General features: G+C 32.4%; 1 protein-coding gene across 17 annotated transcripts in view; it reads right to left on the reverse strand.

The window, feature by feature from the left end:
- Window positions 1–23,792, reverse strand: part of LOC111508534 (uncharacterized) — a 71,311-nt gene that overhangs the window by 18,362 nt on the left and 29,157 nt on the right. For 8 of the 17 annotated variants that reach the window (XM_074181584.1, XM_074181576.1, XM_074181588.1 and 5 more), the window contains 9 exons: window positions 20,147–20,197; window positions 18,785–18,835; window positions 17,854–17,910; window positions 14,936–14,986; window positions 13,087–13,137; window positions 12,907–12,957; window positions 11,724–11,780; window positions 8,671–8,721; window positions 7,791–7,835 (listed from right to left, as the gene is read on the reverse strand). In XM_074181584.1, coding sequence (XP_074037685.1) covers window positions 7,791–7,835; window positions 8,671–8,721; window positions 11,724–11,780; window positions 12,907–12,957; window positions 13,087–13,137; window positions 14,936–14,986; window positions 17,854–17,910; window positions 18,785–18,835; window positions 20,147–20,197 — 465 coding nt within the window. The remainder of the gene's footprint in view (window positions 1–7,790; window positions 7,836–8,670; window positions 8,722–11,723; window positions 11,781–12,906; window positions 12,958–13,086; window positions 13,138–14,935; window positions 14,987–17,853; window positions 17,911–18,784; window positions 18,836–20,146; window positions 20,198–23,792) is intronic. The other 9 variants (XM_074181577.1, XM_074181578.1, XM_074181587.1 and 6 more) reach the window with 9 other exon arrangements.

Genomic DNA, 23,792 nt, shown 5'->3' on the forward strand with positions numbered 1-23,792 from the left:
AAGTGCGTCGTGCACTTCTTCCAATTTGTGGGCAGTTTCGTCGGCCTACTGAGGGAGCTATTCGGAAACTTGTGACTAAATTTCGAACCCAGTTTACATTATTGGACATTAAACCACCAACACGCATGCGTAGAGTGAGGACCGAAGAAAATATTGCTGCTGTATCCGCCAGTGTTCGTGATGACCGTGAAATGTCGATTCGCCGCCGTTCGCAGCAATTGGGCGATGATTGACGACTTTTTGTTGCCCAAAATGGAAGAATTGGACATGCCTGACATGTGATTTCAACAAGACGGTGCCAAATGCTACACGGCATGCGAAACAATGGCCCAATTAAGAGCCGCCTTCGGTGAACAGGTTATCTCATGTTTGGGGCCCGTCAATTGGTCGCCTAGATCGTGTGATTCAACGCCATTGGATTATTTCTTGTGGGTTTATGTTAAGGTTCATGTCTACAGGGATAAACCAGCAGACTGACGCTCTAGAAGCCAATATTGAAGCTTTTATACGGGAAATACCGATCGATATGTTAGAGAAAGTGTGCCAAAATTGGACCTTGCGCATGGGCCATATAAACCGGAGCCGCGGACAACATTTGCATGATATCATCTTCAAACATTAAATCATATTGATCGTTCTACCGATTTCAATAAAGATTTCATCAATTTTTTCAAATTGTTTGTGTTGTTTTGAAAATCAAAACCTCTTAAAAAATCACCCGTTACTTGATTAAAATTGTGCCAGATTCAATATCAAATATCCCATTTCAATGTACAATGCAAGTTGAGTATTTTTTCGATAAATAAAAAAATGTATATGGCTATCACGAAATTCCCCACATCTATGATGAAAGGAAGTATACCAAGCATAAGTGAAATTATGTAAAATAAATGACAACAAGAGCCATACAATGATTCCAGCGGCTCTTTAACATTTCAATACCACTTTTTTAGAACGATTTATCTTCTGTCTCAAAATAGGAAACTTAATGAAAAGAAAATACTTAGTCCTTGAGCATTCGACTGCTTCAACCAAGAGATATAAATGAAAGGTATATGGTATTAGGTAAACGATTATAATAAAACCAATTAGACCATCAAGTTTAAAAACTCGGCTTGAATAGATGGAAAAGAATCACAATATTACAATATACTACACTACCCAATGGGATTAAACCAGGTAGTTTATTGCAGCTGATAAGCCAATACCATTTAGAGTGAAACATACTATACAATAAATCCAAAACCAGCTCCTAAAGAAGCCAACTTGGTTGGTGAAACGCGTGTCGAGAAGAGTGTTGTAGTTCTAGTGTTTGGGACAAGTGCTTTTTTTTGGCACGAGACATTGATGAAAACAACTAGAAGTCTTTTCAAAGTGATTACGAACAAACTTGGTCGAAAATATAGACCTGAAAATGTAATAAAAGCAGGAATACCTCAAGGAAATATTGTAGGTCTTTTGTTATTTATTACATACATAAACGATTTACGCAATCATTCAGACATAGATAAATTCATTACAGCTTTTTCCGAGGGATCTAATTTGTTAGTGGAATTGTATTTGAGTAACACTTTGGGAGATTTTCATTTGAGAGTTTACAAAACCGCCACATGTGTTCAACTATACAATAGCTTTTTCAAGCGTGTTCGTACTGAACATGCCTTCAAAGTCCCAGGATTTCTACCACGACCTTGAACATCGGACAGAACTTATTGGTCAAAGGTCATCTGGATGACAGAGAATGCACCTTCACTATTGACACAGAAGCCTCCAGGTCGGTGGTTCGGCCAGATGTTTTCAGAAAATTTGTTGAGTCAGTACAGAAATACTTGGTATTGGCAACAACAATAGTAAAAATTAAACTAACAATTGGAATTAACCTAATACATACAAGAGTAAATAGGTTCAACTAACTTCCCATCTTAGAAGTTATTTTTATGGATGAATGCGTCGCTGGCCTCGAAATTATGAAACAGAGTTACTCCCGTGGATAACACAGTTCCGCAGTATAACTTTGAACAAGATTTCAAAATCATCATACCAAGTAGATAGGACTGGCAAAACGGCCCACCGGTAAAAGCGGAAGAAACTCAGATGGCTCGAAGACCCAAGAAGTGGGAGCCGGTATATACGGAGGCGGAGAAAAAACGAGAATCGCACTTAGCCTCGAACATAATGCAACTGTGTTCCAGGCAGAAATAGCGGCCATCGAGAACTGTATAGGGGAAACAAACAGGCAGAAGGTCACAAATAAAACCATAGCCATTTTCTCCGATAATTAAGGAGCTCAGCTCATTTCAAGTCTTTTGGAAACTGGTGGGAAGCTGTCTGAGCGCAATCAAGGAGCTAAGTACCCAAAATAGGGTCACTCTAACTTGGGTACACGGATATGAGGGTCACAAGGGCAATGAGGAGTCCAATGTTCCAGCCCGTGAAGGCGCATCCAAGGCTATGATCGGCCCAGAACCCTTCTGCGGGGTAGCGAAAACATGTATAAAGACATCCATGAATTCATGCAAACCGAATCGATAGATTGGTGGAATAAGCTCCCAGGAATGAGGCAAGCGAAATAGTTCATGAAGAAACAATCGCCCAGATTCACGGAACACTTGCTAAACCACAACCGTAGGTTGCAAGGCTGAGACACCCAAGATGCGGAGAAGAGGAACCAGAAGCTGCCAGCTATGTGAAGGGGTCAGTGCCAAGGCTATGGAGTAATTAACAGACCGCCCCCGTTAGTCGCCGGCAGGCGACTTAGGTAAGTATAACACTAACCAGATACACTCTCTTTCAGGTAGGTTCAGCGAAGAACACTTCGACCGCGATCGCGACTCTAAAAATGTTTCTTGGATGCACTGAGAAACGCTCGATGCATTAACAGAAAGCCGCCGGTTAGTTTTTGGGGGCCCCCATGCTTAAATTCAGTTAGGAATAGTCAGATAAAACAACGATTCAATAAGAAAGTAAAAGCACCTAAAGGCTGACTTTCGACCAAAAGAGGTCAGATGTCAATCTTGTGAAGTGCCCATCAGCAAGTTGAAGACCGCTCGGAGAGCGGGGTGGATGGAGTGGGGTAGTAGGTTCTCCTCGCTAAATAGCTGGGGGAGGAAGCTTCTACTTCAGGGCACTCAACCCGGGAGGGGGCATGGGAGGCTATGGAGTCTCATCAAAGAGATGACGCTAGACAATAAGCTCTAACAACCAAGGAGCATCTGAAAAGGTCGCAGTGAATCAGGCCATAGGCTAGCTCCCCAACAATCTAATCTAATCTACTCCATATTTTGAATAAACAAGAGAGAGTTTTGAAAATGACGACAAAAAAATTAGTAACCTTTATTTGGTGTTGATTTTTCCTTCCACCTTTTCATGATACTTATGACAACAATATTGTTCCCTGAACAAGCTTGTAGAGTTCTTTTGTTGGATGTTTCGTCATATTCATCAGGATATCATAAGGTCGTTTACCTTCAGTTCCTAGGTCAGTAGAATTTTGTACAGGTGCAGACCCGAATCACGACACAAAATTCGCCAAGCTCTCATTCTCTCTCTAGGTTTTCTTGGTCTTTGCTTCCGTACGGCGCATTTAGCCAAGTTTACCAAGTTGTGGTCTGCGAAAGGTCGAGTTCTTGTGAGCGACGCGAAATCGAATACCTCGGATTCTCCTGCACATTCTCACAGACATCGGCGATGTTTTCGGCAGATTTGCGTTTCGTCGACATGAACCTGCGGACTCAAATTTATCCTCTCGGTAGGACGAGTGTGGCGACCGTAAAATGGACGAAGCGCGTGGTCCGTTGCTCGAAAAGAATACACATTTTATCGAAACAATTTCAATTATTTGCACGTGCTGAATAAATGACAATTAATTTGGCAGATGTAGCTTCAACAAGATGGTCGTTATCAATTGCTAATATTCCAGCTCCCTTCCCATGTTCGGTTTTCGACCCGACCATGTTCCAGGTGTTTCTTCCAAACATGTTCTCGGATTCACTGTTCATCATCCACTATTCACAATTTGTGACTCATCATGAAATATATATATATATATATATATATATATATATATATATATATATATATATATATATATATATATATATATATATATATATATATATATATATATATATATATATATATATATATATATATATATATATATATATATATATGTGTATATACAAATGAAGATTTTATCGAGTGGGCATGATATAAATCAAAAATGAAACAATTCGTGGACACAACACTCCAAAAAGGGGGGCAAACCGCGGACACGTGTTTCTGGCTATTGGACTTATCAGCGCGATGCAGCCAAGTGTAAAGATGGGCAACACTTGTTTGCCGAAATCAGGAAACAACACAAATGCACGGAGTCAACAACTGGAACCACTAATGTGCGGTTGGCTCCTGCCCCTCTTTTTGGAGTGTTGTGTCCACGAATTGTTTCATTTTTTATTTATATATATATTATATATATATATATACTAAACGGAAAATTTGCGAGATTTATGCCAGTAAAAATCGTGAACAAAATTGATCATGAAAATAACACAAAAAAACCGACTCTATTGAAGAAATGAAAAGTTGAAAAAAATAGTTCCGCAACATAGATTATCAATTAATTTTCCCGAATTATTTTTTTATTAAATGCAGGAATTGAGTATAAACGAATTCTTCTAGAAGTGAAAGTCTAGTCACTTCAATTTCACGTAAATATCTATTTGGGTGTGTTTTAGTGAATGAAAAAATCTGAATAAGCTATGCCTAGTTAAAAATTATTACATCAACCAGAGTATCAAACGATCGCAGAAAGAAATAGTCAAGTTGACTTCAGTTGAAAATGGAGCTAAAATCAATACTGAAACGACTTTCATAAGCAGAAAAACTGATTGAAATAGTAGAAGTGAGATAGATAATCATTCAAGAATCAGCTGTTAAAGAATGTTCATTGTTTTCCAAACAAACCAAGTAACCGAAAACTATCAGAATATGCAACTCACTTACCTCAGATTTTTCGATCAACTTTTTTTTAAGAATAACAAGAAACTTAGAATTTGGGTAAGTTTCATAACATAAACTCGTCTAGTCTTAAAAAATGCACACGTCAAATTTTGAAGTGGAGTATCGGTATTTAAAACACGTTTTTAGGCGCAGAAACACAATTTAAATTGTGTCTTTATTCGGTCAAACAGGCAAAAGCTTGTTTGAAAATTAACAGTTAAATTTGCCTATTCCTGAAATTGAAGAAAACATAATAAACATATCAGAACAGTTATAACTTATCTGGAATCAAATTGAGTTTGCCAGCTTAAAGTTACAACATAATATCGTGCAATTTTCAAAGACCATTCCATGAACTGAATAATTATTGGTATCATTTATTCAAATGCTGTAGTAAAGAATGCATATCATGAGGCTAATTTCGATTTATAAAAATGTTTTCACATGCACATACAAAAAGAATGGATCAATTGTTATGTTCCAACTAAACAATGTTTGGATAGAGGATAATTTGCAGTAAACATTCCAAACTGCTAAATGAATTTGTTGTTACCGATATTGTTGTTAAAACTTTGATTTATTTAATATTTTTCATTTGTCTACCAGCAAATTGATAAAACAACCAAATTCAAGAACAATATATTAATATAGAAAGTAAAATAACTATGTTAAATGTATTATAATGTAATAGACAAAAATAATGTTCAATATTACTGGTTCCGTAATCTTAAAAAGTGTTAACAAATTTCAGATCTAAGTTCATTGAAAAACAGAAAATACTAGGATTGAAATATTCAGATCAGTTGATCAGATCAGAAATTGAAACAGTCCACAAGAAGCCTGGAGCCTGATTGAGGATACGTTCACGACACTGATGTGCAACCATGGAAACATCAAACTAGACGCATTTGACACCTTGGATAGATCGGTAGGTAGGTCCAAAGGTCGCATAGGTCCCTCAGTAGGTTGATATCTCTGACCTAGATCTGCGACTATATACACCTACACCAAAATTGGAAGATGTTTTTGATGCATCTGTGAACCAACTCTACTACTAGGGATGGGGATTATAAAAGAATATGTCAATAACAGTTGGAGGCATTAAAACGGAGATCATTTCCAGAATGTTGTTGTCTGCTATGCTCCTCGTTAGCATGATTTGTGCAATTGGTAATATGCACAGTTGTCCATCCAGCCTTCTCCAGAAAGATGTGAAGAGGAGGTAGGTTCAGAAAGATTTACATGCCGTTGACGGTACGGTGCTAATTGCACCATAGATAAAACCAGGCAAGCATTCCAAATATTTGAAAATGTGTTGATTGAAAACTTTTCGATATCACTGATAGATTTATAAGACGAGTCGAATAGCCCACAAAAAACAAATATAAGTTCTTTAGCGCATTTCTCAAGTACGATGATACATACCATGATTAGTTTCGTAACTGATCATGCACTCAGTCTTTGCAACATCAATGACAGACTCGACAAGGAATAGAGCCATATCAACGGATCTTCAAAAGACGGAATACTCCATGAAGCTGTTAGAACAGATAGCCAGAGGACAAGAGCTCCACAAGAAATAGAAACTACTACAGTAAAACGCTAAAGAAATGATGAAGATGATAAGCAAAAATGGATCTTAGTGCAACTATTCGGTATAAAAAAACGTGTTTGCTTTCTACTTCTCCATCAGTAAAAAAAAAGTGGGAAACTTTTGAAGAAAGGCGCAGAATTTTCTTTATGATCAAAACTTTTAAAACAACTACTTGCACATGAACGTTGAATTACACGAAAAAAAAAGTCCTTTCGGAACAAATACTTCCATATGAACGGTGAATGCTAGGAAAATAACTTTTTTCATTCACCATTAGAACATAAGAACCTTCTTCAGATCCAGACCCACAATCCGTAACAGTCACCTCCAAGCCAAGACACCAATTGTACACACTCACTGAAAGACCCACATTTAACGGATACATCAGTAAAACCAAGAGGCTGTTGAAGGTAAAGATTGGCTAGCAAAAGAAGAGCATCTAGCAAGGAGAAACCAGCAATTTGGGAATAGCACGGCTTGTTTGAACCTACAGGCGTAACTAAATAGTTTTCAAGTATTGAGATCAAGTCAGTCATTACCTGAAGATAGTTCTCAGTTTAAAATCCTTTTATATGTAATGAAATTGACCGATACTTGATGAATATCCATAGAACATATTCAATAATGCTTTACTGTGAAATTTTCACAAAACAGTTAAAAAAATGAAATACTTTACAAATTAGTAATTCTATTTTTATATTTTATATTCATTGTTGATTTCTTCTTATGTTTGTTGGAAAATATTTCGTAGTTTGATTACCTCATTCAAATATGTCAGTCTTACAATTTTTTATACTCTTTAGACATCTATAAAGTAGAATCATAGTGTTGATTTTTACTGTGGTATCATATTGAAAATATTATGTGTTTTAGAAGTCATTCTCAAATACGAAACAAAAAATTATAATTTGAGATAAGAACGAAAAAATGAATTTTTTAAAATTTCTCACCAATTTTTATGAAGCTGCACTTATATTGTTCATTTTGTGAAAATTAATTTCCACATCAAAAATAGAAAGAGAGATCTGGAAGCCATGCGATTCTTAGTTGTAACTCATTGAATGGAGAGTTATGTTTCATTAATCTGGAGAGATCATAAAGAAAAAAGTTTGAGATCAGTTCACCAGTTAGTAACATTTGCCGTGAAGTTTCTCGAAAAAAAAAAAAAGAATGTTAATAATTCATGTCATCTTACCTCCGAGGATTTTTTTCTGCAGAAGAACTAGCCACTGGATTGACTCTGAAAAGGAATAATAATCAATAAATTGATGGATGTAGCCGTTACTACGTGGTAGGAAATCTTATAAAGAAAAGAGAATTGAAACTTATACATTAATGTATAAGTTTGAAAATTTCCTCATAAGACTAAACTGTAGTAACGTTAGTTACAAAAAAAAGTGGTAAAAAACATAGAAAGTTTTCATTCTCTTTTCTTTATTAGTATTATTGACTTTCATCCGAACTAGTCAAAACGTAAAATTCACATCAGAACAGTTCAAAGTTTTCTAGAATAGAAAATATAGCTTTTAGAGTGTGTTAGAAATAAGTTAAAATGTAAATGCAGTTGAGATGCGTTTTTGAAATTAATTTCTTTATTTTTTTTTTATTTTCACACGTCCATGAACCTTAACCTTTAAAAGAATAATAAATATTAATATTGATTAATGGTGAAATATGGTTGAAATATGTTGATGACACCTTTATAGGCGAATCCCAAGTAAATTAATTAATGAATATTGGGCAAAAGGTTATTTCGAAATGACACACTGTAGTCAGACCTATATTCAAAAGTGATGATGCTGAAGATCCGGAAAATCGCAGGCCAATGGCTTTATCGACTATATTCTGTGATTTGTTTTCAATTTGAAGAAATAAATATGTGATTTACTCAATAAGATATTTGTATTCAACCCAAATCAGTATGGTGTTCAAAAAAACAATGATACTTTCATAAACTAGACCTCATGATTTGATCTCCACAAACTTTATTTGAAAAATATATATGGAAGGAAAAAATCACATCGTTCAGTAACCTCTGCAGAGAAAAATAAAGTTAATAAATCATGTTACCTCACCTTTGAGGGGCTTTTGATGAATAACTAGAAGGTAATTGGCCCAGATTTTGTCTGAAAATAGATACATTTTTTATTCTCTTATTGAATTAACAAAAAAAAATAGAAAATTTCGTTATTAGTGTGATCTGTACTATGGGAAATTTTCCTGTTTGAGGGGGATTTGTGGCTCACATGTAAGTAATTCCCACACCTTTTCCAAGTAAAAAAGGTACATCTCCTCAACAACGCTGGAGGTGATCGTTTTCGAGATATTTACAATTTTCTATATCGATGCATATTACTTTATAGCCAAATTTGATTTCAATATTTTTTGTCACCCTCCGATTGCAAATTAAGTTAATTAAATCGAGTAGGCTATGAGAGTTTGTTTATAAAAATAAAAGTTCGTCACATTTTCAACTATTAATTGACAAATTCACAGTTCGGAGTTTATGAAGTGATTTTTTGGTACCATGCCCGACTTTACGAATGCAGAAATGGCTGATATGGTTTTTACATACAGCTTGGCTGATGGAAATTCAAGCGAGGCCAGACGCATCTATCAGGAACGGTATCCCCAACGCGTGACTCCTCCTTGTGCAGCTTTGAAACAAATTCTGCAGTAGGACGGTCACGGACTACAAGAACTGTAGAATTAGAGGAGACGGTTCTCGAAGAAATTAGTGAACGTCCAGAGACAAGTACAAGAAAAATTAGTCAAACTTTAAATGTGAGTCACATGACAGTTTACATAATTTTAAAGGAACAGCAAATATATACATATTCAGAGTATCCAGGCACTTACGCTATGTGATTTCCAACCACGTATCGAATTTGCTCAATGGCTTCAAAGAAAAGTAGTACAACATCCGCAATTTTTATTGAAAATCATCTTCACAGATGAGGCTAATTTTTCAAGAAATGGTATCATGAATTTCCATAACAACCACATCTGGGCGGAAGATAACCCACATGTGATAACGCAAACTCATTTCCAAGACAGATTCTCTTTTAATGTATGGGTAGGCATAATTGGGGATTATTTAATTGGGCCCTATTTTCTCCCCTTACGTTTGAATGGAAGTGCTTACCTACATTTTTTGGAATACGAGCTTCACCAACTTATGGAAGATGTTCCCATTGGTCTCCGAAATCACTTTTGGTTTATGCACGAAGGAGCTCTTGCTCATTTTAGTGTGATAGCAAGAAATTTTTTAGGCGTAGCATATCCCCAACGATGGATAGGAAGAGGAGGCACTAAGCATTGGCCCCCGAGGGTCAATGCCAACACTCCGGGCATTTTTCAACGGGTGCGTAATTCTTTGATGAAGAGGGCAGAAGCTTGTATTACTGTTGGGGGTCGTCACTTTGAACAGTTGTCGTGATAGTTGTTTCGTTCAATTTTTATATGCTTATTTTCCTAATAAATAACATAGTACTTCTCCGAATTGTTTTTTTTACAAACTCCGAAATTAGCACTTTCTAATTGAATAATTAAACCTGACAATTTTTATCAATTTGTATTAAATAAGCAGTTCGATAATGCTCAGTTTAGAAGAAGTCTGTACGGGTATACTTCGTATAAAGTTTGATGAAAATAACTAAAATTGCAAAAAACTTATGACAAAAATGTTTTGAAAAGTTTCAAGAATCTGTATTTCGAAAACGAATCATTCTTCGTTAAACATTTTATAGGAAAAAGTTGTTTATTTTGACGAGATCCACCACATACTTAGTTTTTGTAATGTTCTCATCAACTTCACTTAGCGTCCTAGGAGTTAAGTAATATGCATTGATATAGAAAATTGTAAATATCTTGAAAACGATCACCTCCAGCGTTGTCGAGGAGTACCTTTTTTACTTAGAAAAGGTGATGAAAAGTACCAAAAGTTTACTGTCAAAAAAAGTTAGGGCAATTTGAAATAAATAATAGCGTACGCAGCGCCCTCTAGATGTTACATGAAAATTAGTACGAAATTATGATTTCCCACGTCAAAAAAACCCCGGGTACCGAATTTCGTGCAATTAACTTATTTTTTTGTAAGTTATTTTCAAAAAGCGAACAAAAAATTCAATTTCAACACCCCGTATCTCCGAAACGAAGCATTTTCGGACACAAGTTCATATGAACTTTTTTTCTTAAAACTGTCTCAGGAATACGTCACTTGAATATTTAAACGTACTTATGTTACACCCTGTATTAACGATAGCCTCGAGCATATCGAGATAGTAAAGTGGGCGTTACAGTACATAGGCGATAGACATTTAAATAATGGTAGAAGTTTAGTTGAAGTGTTTGGTGTATTTAAAGTGAAATAAAGTTCAGTTTGATTATTCAGTGTACTCAATTATTGGTCAACTCACGAAAAAAAACGTAACAATAGCAAGAAATAGTTTTTTAGATTTATGATATTATTGTTTACCTAGTATATTCACTAAGAAATATTTCTGTACAATAGTTATATTTCTGCAAATTGCCAAACCAATGACAAATGGATGTAATCGTTAAAAAAATGAAGAGAAAACCCATTGCATTAAAATGTTTAGGAAATTCCCAAATTAGGTACCGAGGAAAATTAGAGAGAATGAGGCACCGGCAAATTGGAAGTAAAGAAATAATCTTTCACGAAAAAAAAAATAAATACATTATGGAATAGAAACTTCACATACATGAAAGAATTGCAATAGCTCTAGAATTCATTGATATACTATATGTAGCTTCTTATGTTATAGTTTATTTGTTTTTCCAATATTTGTTATATAAAGTGAGTGGTTTCTATTTTTCTTTAGATAATGTTTAGAACGTTGTTTTTCAGAACTCATTTTCATTTCAACAGCGTTTAGTTTCTATCTCTTTCATGTTGTGATTGAAAATACAAATTGAAGAATGTAATTTATTATGTTGATAAAGCAAAATAATTTTTTTATTATAACTTAACTACATACTCGAGAACCAGTCCCCCGGGAGACAACTATAATTTTAATTTTTTATTTAAATTAAGTATATATAAACTTTTACAATTTGCACAAGTATTATTGCCTAAGGTCTAAGAATGCTATGGAAGTTATCTTACCTTTGTAACATCTTTGAATAATTCAATTTCTGGGATAAGGAAGAATTCTTTACTACACTGAAAAATAAAATGATTATATAACCAACCTGATTAAAACAATTCATGAAATGAATACGGTCATCATTCAAGTTTTTACAAAAAAGTGGGAAAACATTTTTTGGAACAAACTGTTTTTTTTTTCAAAATATTCACCTTTAAGATAGATACACTTTTTCAAATGGCTCAAACAGATGTAACTTCTTGTCACTTGACTTAAAGAGTCATAAAATAATTTCAAAAATGTTATATCCTATTCTGTTTCATATGGGGAAACAATGATCAATATTAAGAACAATTTTATTTTTCATTTACAAAAATTCTGTCAAATTTACTAATCTGGAAAAAAGTCATATTTATTTGCAGACATTACAACAATAATTGAAAATATAATAAGTGACTTTAATGAAATCTCGTCATGGCTTTTAGATCATAAATTACCTTAAAACTATTCCAAAACTTCATAAATATATATCCAAAGAATGCCTTTCAAGTTCTCATAAATAATATTTATTATTCGACAGTGAATAGATTAAATATTCATCTAAACATTTTTTTTAGGAATCCATATTGATAAAAATGTATCATGGTCTAAACATATTAAAATGTTGAGAAAAATAATATCTCCTGGCTGTACACTATCAGAAACCATGCTCGTTCATGTATAAATACGCCTGAGGAAGCTTTTTTGCAGCAAAACACGTAAACAGTCCAGTGACAATCTCACAATAAAGTATTACTTTATTGATAGTAACAGAAGTTTATTGATAATTTGAAATATGTGTTCAATGAACAATTTAATGAAAAACTTACTTCAGAAGATTTTTAGATGAGGCAGTCATCACCCGAAGACGATTGTTGATACTAACAACGGAAACGTCGTGAAGTAACTTGGCTTGAAATCTCCTAATTTTTATTCATTTTCAATTGTTTATTGTATTTTATTTTACTTTAATTTCAGTTCAGGTTTTTTTTTGCTTAATAAAATTGTTTTTTTTCAGTTATTTTATATCATATTAGACAATGGAAGTTCGAACTTATGAATTCACCATGAAACATGTACATAACAAACAACATGAACATAACAAACAAATGTATTTTATCTCCTTCATTTTATTCCTCGTTGACATGTATTATGTTACCTTACCTTTGAGGGGCTATAGATGAAGAACTAGAAGCTAATTGGCCCAGATTTTTTCTGAAAATAAATAAACTATTTATTTACTTTAATCCAATTTACAAAAAAATTGAAAATTGAAAATCAAAATTACTAAATGATCAATAACAAGTAAGTGCGTTAACTGAGTAATCAAGTGATGTAAGTTACCTCTTAGCTTTAGATTTAGAAGACCTCGCAGTTGATTGCCCTCCTCTGTATCTAAAAATATATGATTATTTAATAATTTGAATAAAAAAATGTAATTGTTGATAATCAATTCAATACGGTATATGATGGAATTGGCCGATACTTGATGAACTAACTATTCAACCAACATGTTCAAAAAACACTTTATTGTGAGATTTTCAATGAACAGTTTTACAAAAACGCAACAATGGCTTCTTTCGGCGTGTCTTTACTAACTATATTCTACATATTAAATGCTCAATATGCCTAATTTCACAAATTTGAAGTACCTACATTTCAAACCTGAGTTTTAACTGAGTTTGCAATGAATGAAATTACCTGGGAAATGTTTTTTTAGAAAAAAGGATGAACAAAAAACTGTTAAATATTTGTACCCTTTGTGAGAAAAAAAGTCATGCAGTAAAAGAGTGCTGGTTTTTAAAACGGTCGGAAAATAAAAAGGGGGAAAAACAAAACAAGTGATACCAATGCATTTATGGTATTCTCTCAAAATGAAGAAACAAATAGCTGGAATTTGGACACTGGAGCCAGTGAACATATTATGTGCAGCAACAAAAGTCTCTTTGAAAACCTCAAAGATGTTAAAACTAATAGACAAGCAAAACTAGGAAATGGATATAAACTACCAGTTAAAGGAATAGGAAAAATAACACTATGGGCATTTAATGGCCCAAAAATGACTAATTCTACATTATCAAATGTTTTTTTTTGTGCCAGAATTAAAATTTTATTTATTTTCAGCAGGATGTGCTTTAGAAAAAGGATACAATATGCACTCAGATAATGAAAAGTATCAATTTCTAGACAACAATAGTAGAATTGTAGCCATAGCAACAAGCGAGAGCAAACTTTATAAAATGTTTTTCACAGGTAAATAATGACATTTTTGCAAATATTGTAACCGAAAAACACAAATCATTAAATGAAACAAATAAAGTGAGTCATTTCAGTGGTATATTAGAATGTTTTGATATTAAAACAATTGAAACCCTAGGTACCTAACTGGCACTGCAAGCTATAACACCAAAATATCAATTATATAAAGAAATTCCTAAGAAACAAGAATACCTCTACATTTTGTTGATGAAAAATTTGTATGGGAACATTGCCTAACTGGAAAACAACATAGTGTAACAAATCTGAATCCGCCCCTGACCCATACGCCAGCCAATTCATCGAATAAATACATGACTCACCGCGAAAGAATGCAGTCTGAAACCGCCGCAAAAATTCTAGGCGAGTATCGAACAGACTACAGAATTCTACGATGGACCTTTACCGATATAAAAGGCCGGCTTCTTGTCCAGAGAGGGTAGTTGAATTCAGAAAGTGAATCGTGCGGTTAAACAAGGAATTCAAATAGTGGAAATAAATTAAGCGTTAGTTCGTAAGTGTTGTAAATAAATTAGTTTGTGATAATGAAACATTGTTGGAAATAAATTTGTTTAAGACGTTTAATTCTTCAATTTGTTACAATAGACTTCCATTTTATGAAAGTGAATCAATAGCTATATTAATCTATTGCTATAGATCAATTATATATCTACTTTAACGTTAACTTGTATACCTAATATTTTCAATATATTTTTTTTCAATTTCCGTTGATATTGAGATATTGCAATTTTATATTTCTCAAAAATATTTCAAATATATCGAAACTACATTGCAATTATATTTTGTCCTCATCGCAGCCGTAGTAAAAAATTACATTCACGTGCTTTTTTGTACATTAACCAAACCTCGGATTGGAATATAGTTTAAAATTCCACCTTGTGAAATCTTATGAAATCAAATTGTTATCATACTTTACCTTAACAGTGCTGGAGGTACCATTGTTTCAGTTGAAAGAGCTTCTCTTTGGCTAAAAAGTCAGTAAATTTTTCATTAGCTCAACAAATAGCAATATAATAACAGAATAACTGATTCAAATCACTTTCAAGATCTGATGGAGAAAAATAATGCATCAGAAATGTTTAGTTGAATTACTCAAATGTGATTAATATATTCCCGAAATAGAAATTACTTCAACAACTTGATAGTATAGTTATAAGTTACCATTAACAGATTGTACCTGCATTACAATACAATTGAATTTTGAATCATTGCATAATGGACTGTTACGAATGTAACTCCTGTTCGAAATATAATCCTTTATATTTTATTATTCAGTGTGCAAAATACTATATTTTCACTTATGAATACATTTGAAATCTGGCTACGAGGCGCAAATTATTCTATGGGCTGTATAAGAAATTAAAAATAAGCAATACTCCCCCTGGTTTCAATGTTGTGAACTAAAGACAAGTACATTGTTTACCTTGGTAGTCATTAACAAGAATGTATTTTTGCGAGTGTTATATTAATTCTTCAAGTGAATTGTTGGAGATTTGTCGATTATCACTTTTCTAGGTTCGAATAAATATGAGAAGTTGAAACCCTCAGTACTATACGTCCCTCAATGTGACTAGTGAGTAAATTATCTCAATGCAGTGACAACAATTTTCATTATTCTCCACGAAAAAATCAATTTCAAATTGTACTAGTTTAGGATTGAGAGAGTATGTAGATGAACGAAAGTTCTGAATAAATACGTTAAAAATGCAGAAAATTGTGTCCACTATTTCATACACCTTGTATAACTGAAAAACCTTCAACAAACAGGTTTCAGTTTATACAAATCTTTTATACTCTAAGCTCACTAACCTAAATCAAATAATCACCAACAAAAATAAGTAATTTTTGTTATAAAAGGACCAAATTCAGAAATCATACGCATTGGAAGTCAAATTTCCGAATCCAAACTAGTGTTGAAAAAATTGGGAGAACTTGTATGGTTTCTGGAAAAAAGTTAATGCACCTATGAAAAATCCACATAATTTGAAAATCAACACCAAAATGGATATATTGCTGGAGAACATGGCGGAAAATATAACTACATAAACACAAATCACTTCTCTAAAATCCTGAAACAATCGCCAAGAAAAAAATCCAATGAAAATTGCTAAATCATTTCAAAACTGTCAGGTCAAAACACACACAGGTTTGCAGATATTAGTGAAGGTCATTCTTTTTTGGTGTTGTACTATTGGACGTATATGTTATATTAGAAAGAATCACATAACATATATTATGCTTGTTTTTGATTGCATTTTAGTTTGGGAGTTATTGGTTATTCAATAAAATTGAAGATTTGTAATTTTGCTGTTTCTGTGAAGGTATTTACTAAAGAAATAATGCTATCCATTATAATGATTATCCAATTTTTACACTTCAAATTTTATTTAAGAAGCGTTTCGCTACACGGTAGCTTCATCAGTTGGACAGTTCATAATTTGTCGAAATAATGGTTTATGAATACTGTATGTTACACCATCAAAAAGGGCGTTTATGAAAGTATGTGGAAATATAATAAAAAAATAACTTGATTAGACATGATCCAAAAGAATCCAACAAAGTCTACCTGGTTAATTTGCGAAGAAAATTTGTAATAGTTTTGTAACAAGCAAAAACCAAATCTTTTGTACTTGTGATGCACTGTTTGGAACCTTTGGTGTAGTAATAATATTACTGGAATATTATCCCAACACCAAACCATTATTTTAACACCTCGACACATATTTCGATCACCAAATGATCATCTTCAAGAGGATGATTAAAGTGTTTAAAACAAAAAGTTCTCTTTATCTGGGAAAGAAAGGTTTTGGCTTTCAACTCCTCCATCTTGATACAAGAACATGTGGGAATCTTCCAAAGAGAGGAAAGAAGCAATCAATTTCAAAAAAGTAATTCTATACAGACATGTGTAGATCATGCATGCATATGCCTCGAGCATATCGAGACAGTCAATTGGACGTTACAGTGCGGTACGCTAAGTGATCTAGTAAGGCAATAGACATTCAAATAATAGTTGAAGTTTTAGTTGAAGCGTTTGTTGTATTTAAAGTAAAATAAAGTTAAGTTTGATTATTCAGTGTGGTCAATTATTGGTCAACCCACGGGGAAAAACGTAACAATAGCAAGAAATAATTTTTTAGATTTATGATATCATTGTTTACTTAGTATTTAGTGTTCACTAAGAAATATTTCTGTACAATAGTTTTATATTTCTGCAAATTGCCAAACCAATGACAAAGGGATGTGATCAATAAAAAAATGAAGAGAAAACCCATTGCATTAAAATGTTTAGGAAATTCACAAATTACCTGGGGAAATAAGGTAGAATGAGGCACCAGCAAATTGGAAGTAAAGAAAAATACTTACACGAAAAACAAAATTAAATTATGGAATAGAAACTTCACATACATGAAAGAATTGCTATAGCTGTAGGATTCATAGATATACTATATGTAGTTTCTTATGTTATAGTTTATTAGTTTTTCCAGTATTTGTCATTTAAAGTGAGTGGTTTCTATTTTTCTTTAGATAATACTTAGAATGTTGTTTTTCAGAACTCATTTTCATTTCAACAGTGTTTATTTTCTATCTCTTTCATGTTGTGATTGAAAATACAAATTTAAGAATGTAATTTATTACGTTGATAAAGCAAAATAATTTATTATAACATATCTCTACACAACCTTTGGAATAACTTAACTACATACTCGAGAACCAGTCCCCGGGAGACAACTATAACTTTAATTTTTTATTCAAATCAAGTATATATAGACTTTACAATTTGCAACAAGTATTATTGTCTAAGGTCTAAGAATGCTACGGAAGTTATCTTACCTTTGTAAAATCTTCAAATAATTCAATTTCTGGGATAAGGAAGGATTCTTTACTCCACTGAAAAATAAAATGATTGTATAACCAACCTGATTAAAACAATTCATGAGATGAATACGGTTATCATTCAAGTTTTTACAATAAAGTGGGAAAACATTTTTTGGAACAAACTGTTTTTTTTTTTCAAAGTATTCATCTTTAAGATAGATACATTTTTTCAAATGGAACTGGGCTCAAACAGATGTAACTTCTTGTCACTTGAATTGAAGAGTCATAAAACACTTTCAGAAATGTTATATCATATAGAAATTAGGGTAAGTTTTTCATTTGCTTTGAAAATGATTCACGAGAAAAAATTATGTTTATGAGAAAAGAAATGAGCTTTGTTAATTCTGTTTCATATGGGGAAACAATGATCAATATTAGGAACCATTTTATTTCTCATTTACAAAAATTCTGTCAATTTTTCTAATCTGGAAAAAAAATCATATTTATTTGCAGACATTACAACAATAATTGAAAATAATTGAAAATATAATGAATGACTAATGAAATTTCGTCATGGCTTTCAAATCATAAATTACCTTAAAACTATTCCAAATCTTCATAAATATATATTCAAAGAATGCCTTTCAAGTTCTCATAAATAATAATTATCATTCGACAGTGAATAGATAAAATATTCATCTAAAAAAAAAATTTTAGGATTCCATATTATTAAAAATGTATCATGGTCTAAACATGTTGAAATGTTGAGAAAAATAATATATCCTGGCTGTACTACTGTAATTGCCCCAGATTTTGTCTGAAAATAAATAAACTATTCATTTACTCTAATCCAATTTACAAAAAAATCAAGAGTTGAAAATCAAAATTACTAAATGATCAATATCAAATAAGTGCGGTTACTGATTAATCAAGTGATGTAAGTTACCTCTTAGCTTTTGATTTAGAAGACCTCTGAGTTGATTGCCCTCCACTGGATCTAAAAATATATAATTATATAATTAATTTGAATGAAAACATGTAATTATTGATAATCAATTCAATACGATATATGATAGAATTGACCAATACTTGATGAACTAACTATTGAACTAACATGTACCTGAGTTTTATCTAAGTTTGTAATGAATTAAATTACTTGCGAAATGTTTTTTCAGAAAAAAGTTAAAGGAATAGGAAAAAATAACAATATGGGCATTTATGGAATTCAACACTATCAAATGTTCTTTTTGCGCCAGAATTAAAATTTAATTTATTTTTAGCAGGATGTGCTTTTAAAAACGGATACAATATGCACTCAGATAATGAAAAATGTGAATTTCTAGACAACAATAGTAAAATTGTACCCACAGCAACAAGCGAGAGCAAACTTAATAAATATTTTTGATAGTTTTGAAAATATTGTAACCGAAAAACACAAATCATCAAATGAAACAAATAAAGTGAACCTTCTCAGTGGTATATCAGAATGTCTTGATATGGAAACAATTGAAACCCCAAGTACCTAACTCGCACTGCAAGCTATAACACCAAAACATTAATTATATAAAAAAATTCCTAAGAAACAAGAATACCTCTACATTTTGTTGATGAAAAATTTGTATGTGAACATTGCCTAACTGGAAAACAACATAGTGTAACAAATCTGAATCCGCCCCTGACCCATACGCCAGCCAATTCATCGAATAAATACATGACTCACCTCGAAAGAATGCACTCTGAAACCGCCGCAAAAATTCTAGGCGAGTACCGAACTGACTACAGAATTCTACGATGGACCTTTATCGATATAAAATGCCTGCTTCTCGTCGAAAGAGGGCAGTTGAATTCAGAAAGTGAATCGTGCGGTTAAAAAAGGAATTCAAGTGGAAATAAATCAAGCGTTAGTTCGTAAGTGTTGTAAATAAATTAGTTTGTGATAGTGAAACATTGTTGGAAATAAACTTGTTTAGGACAGTTAATTCTTTAATTTGTTACAATAGACTTCCATTTCATGAGAGTGAATCAAGAGCTATAGATTAATTATATATCTACTTTAACGTTAACTTGTATAATATTTTCAATATATTTTTTTACAATTTCCGTTGGTATTAAGGTATTGCAATTTTATATTTCTTAAATATTCAAATATATTGAAACTACATTGCAATTATATTTTGTCCACATCGCAGCCGTAGTAAAAAATTACATTCACGTGCTTTTTTGCACATTAACCAAACCTCGGATTGGAATATAGTTTAAAATTCCACCTTGTGAAATCTTATGAAATCAAATTGTTATCATACTTTACCTCAACAGTGCTGGAGGTACCATTGTTTCAGTTGAAACAGCTTCTCTTTGGCTAAAAATTCAGTAAATTTTTCATTAGCTCAACAATCAGCAATATAATAACAGAATAACTGATTCAAATCTTTTTCAAGATCTAATAGAGGAAAATAATGCATCAGAAATGTTTATTTGAATTACTGAAATGTGATTAATATATTCCCCAAATAGAAATTACTTTAACAACTTGATAGTATAGTTATAAGTTACCATTAACAGATTGTACCTGCATTACAATACAATTGAATTTTGAATCATTGCATAATGGACTGTTACGAATGTAACTCCTGTTCGAAATATAATCCTTTATATTTTATTATTCAGTGTGCAAAATATTATATTTTCACTTATGAATACATTTGAAATCTGGCTACGAGGCGCAAATTATTCTATGGGCTGTATAAGAAATTAAAAATAAGCAATACTCCCCCTGGTTTCAATGTTGTGAACTAAAGACAAGTACATTGTTTACCTTGGTAGTCATTAACAAGAATGTATTTTTGTCAGTGTTATATTAATTCTTCAAGTGAATTGTTTGAGATTTGTCGGTTATCACTTTTCTAGGTTCGAATAAATATGAAAAGTTGAAACCCTCAGTACTATACGTCCCTCAGTGTGACTTGTGAGCAAATGATCTCAATGCAGTGACATCAATTTTCATTATTCTCCACGAAAAAATCAATTTCAAATTGTACTAGTTTAGGATTGAGAGAGTATGTAGATGAACGAAAGTTCTGAATAAATACGTTAAAAATGCAGAAAATTGTCTCCACTATTTCATACACCTTGTATAACTTAAAAACCTTCAACAAACAGGTTTCAGTTTATACAAATCTTTTATACTCTAAGCTCACTAACCTAAATCAAATAATTACCATCAAAAATAAGTAATTTTTGTTATAAAAGGACCAAATTCAGAAATCATACACAAGTATAAAATATTGATGAAAGTCAACGCAAAACATTGGAAGTCAAATTTCCGAATCCAAACTAGTTTTGAAAAAATAGGGAGAACTTGTATCATTTTTGAAAAAAAGTTAAAGCACCTATAAAAAATCCACATAATTTGAAAATCAACACCAAAATGGATATATTGCTGAAGAACATGGCGGAAAACATAACTACATAAATACAAATCACTTCTCTAAAATCCTGAAACAATCGACCAGAAAAAAAATCCAATGAAAATTGATAAATCATTTGAAAACTGAGGCTGAAAACACACAAAGGTTTGCAGATATTAGTGAAGATATAACTGAGATTCATTACAGACATATGTGTTTTTCATTTTCGCCAGGCATAGTCATTTTATTCTGAATTTCCTATTAGCTTGGCAATACTGGATCATATTCTGTCATTCTTTTTTGGTGTTGTATTATTGGACATATGTTATATTAGAAAGAACCACATAACATATATTATGCTTGTTTTTGATTGCATTTTAGTTTGGGAGTTATTGGTTATTCAATAAAATTGAAGATTTGTAATTTTGCTGTTTCTGTGAAGGTATTTACTAAAGAAATAATGCTATCCATTATAATTATTATCCAATTTTTACACTTCAAATTTTATTTAAGAAGCGTTTCGCTACATGGTAGCTTCATCAGTTGGACAGTTCATAATTTGTCGAAATAATGGTTTATGAATACTGTATGTTACACCATCAAAAAGGGCGTTTATGAAAGTATGTGGAAATATAATAAAGAAATAACTTGATTAGACATGATCCAAAAGAATCCAACAAAGTCTACCTGGTTAATTTACGAAAAAAATTTGTAACAGTTTTGTACCAAGCAAAAACCAAATCTTTTGTACTTGTGATGCACTGTTTGGAACCTTTGGTGTAGTAATGAATATTACTGAAGTTTTATCCTAACACCAAACCATTATTTTAACACCTCGACACATATTTCGATCACCAAATGATCATCTTCAAGAGGAAGATTAAAGTGTTTAAAACAAAAAGTTCTCTTTATCTGGAAAAGAATGGTTTTGGATTTCAACTCCTACATCTTGATACAAGAACATGTGGGAATCTTCCAAAGAGAGGAAAGAAGCAATCAATTTCAAAAAAGTAATTCTATACAGAGATATGTAGATCATGCATAGAAGTAACTTTCAGACACAAACTGGAAGAAAAAGCCTTCTCGAAACAACTATTTTTATATTAACATTGAATTACACGAATGAAAAATACTTTCGAAACTAATACTTTTATATGAATTATCCAAAAAAACTTTTCTCTATTCAGTTTGTATTCCGAACATTCGTTATGTAATTGAATCAGATATCATTCACAGGATATCAAGGTCAAAGTCAAGATGGCCGCAAGTGAAGAAGTATCTATCTTTAAATGCTGTAAAAATAAGCCATTCATTCACTATATTTGCACAAAATGTAATAGTGTTTTCCACAAAAGCTGCCTACCAAGGTACAGAAAGTTGAAGAGGTTATTGGGAAATAAGATAATATGTTGTTCTGAACAAACCTTTGATGAATCTAACCAGGACACAGAACACAGTGTTTTAGAGAAAACAATCCTTGATTTAGGTGAGGACAATGAAATGAAAAATAAGCATATTAAGGAATTAAAGAAACAACATGAAATATTTGTTGAAGAGGTCATGAGAAATGAAACAGAAATGAATAATTTACTTCAACAGCAGGAAAATATAATAGCAGAACTAAAAAAGCAAATTGAGAAAGTAAAAAACAAACCAACAAAAAATGTAGACACTCAAACAGATAGCCAGGTAAAAACAGTAAATAAAGGAATTTCTACTGACTCATCCCTATGGGAATTCAGTGGCGTAGCCAAAACAAAAACAATGTATTCCGATACTTCGGTTTCTAAAGAAAATGTAAAGAGAGATCGTAGAAGTGAAATGACGAAGGAGAAGAGCAAACAAATACGAAGTTCGGAGGCAGTAAATATAAGAAAAATTAATTTAAAGAAGAGAATCCTGTTTATTGCTGGGAATTTTGGACGAGACATGGCAGATTTCTTCAGAAGACAATTAAATGACAAGTACGTAATAGAGTCATTTCTGAAGCCTAACTGTACAGAAAGTGAACTTATAACAACCGCAATAAATAATAGCAAGGATTTCACAAAAACTGACGTTGTTATTTTCTGGCCGAACAACACGCACAAATTTCCAGTGAGACATGTCTCTCGAACATTAAGTTATACAAATTTCCTAATTATTACACAGCCCTACAGACTTGAGGCGAAAGATATTATTAATGATAGAATATACAGAAATAACCTAGCTCTTCTAAAGGAATCTCTCAATATTAACCTAAAATCAAATATAGTGGAGTGTAATAATGTGCTACAAAAAAAGAACTACCAGCGAGACGGTATAAATATAAAAAGAATTGGAAAGTGGTATGTCTGTAAATTGATATCAGGTCTTCTTGAACAGAAAGATATCTCAACAAGGGAAATGAACAGTAATTCTATAAACCAGGAAATAGTACTTGAATCATCAGATAGGGAAGTCCAAGAATATAGTCAGATCTCACTTGCTACAGAATTAAAAGACATCGAAACCAGGAAATTCAATACTGAAGATAATTTTTTATATCATCTCCAGGACCAAGAACAC

The sequence above is a fragment of the Leptinotarsa decemlineata genome, unplaced genomic scaffold, assembly GCF_025532065.1.
Source record: "Leptinotarsa decemlineata unplaced genomic scaffold, Ldec_3_MD MMD2_tig00026314_RagTag_RagTag, whole genome shotgun sequence".
NCBI lineage: Eukaryota > Metazoa > Arthropoda > Insecta > Coleoptera > Chrysomelidae > Leptinotarsa > Leptinotarsa decemlineata.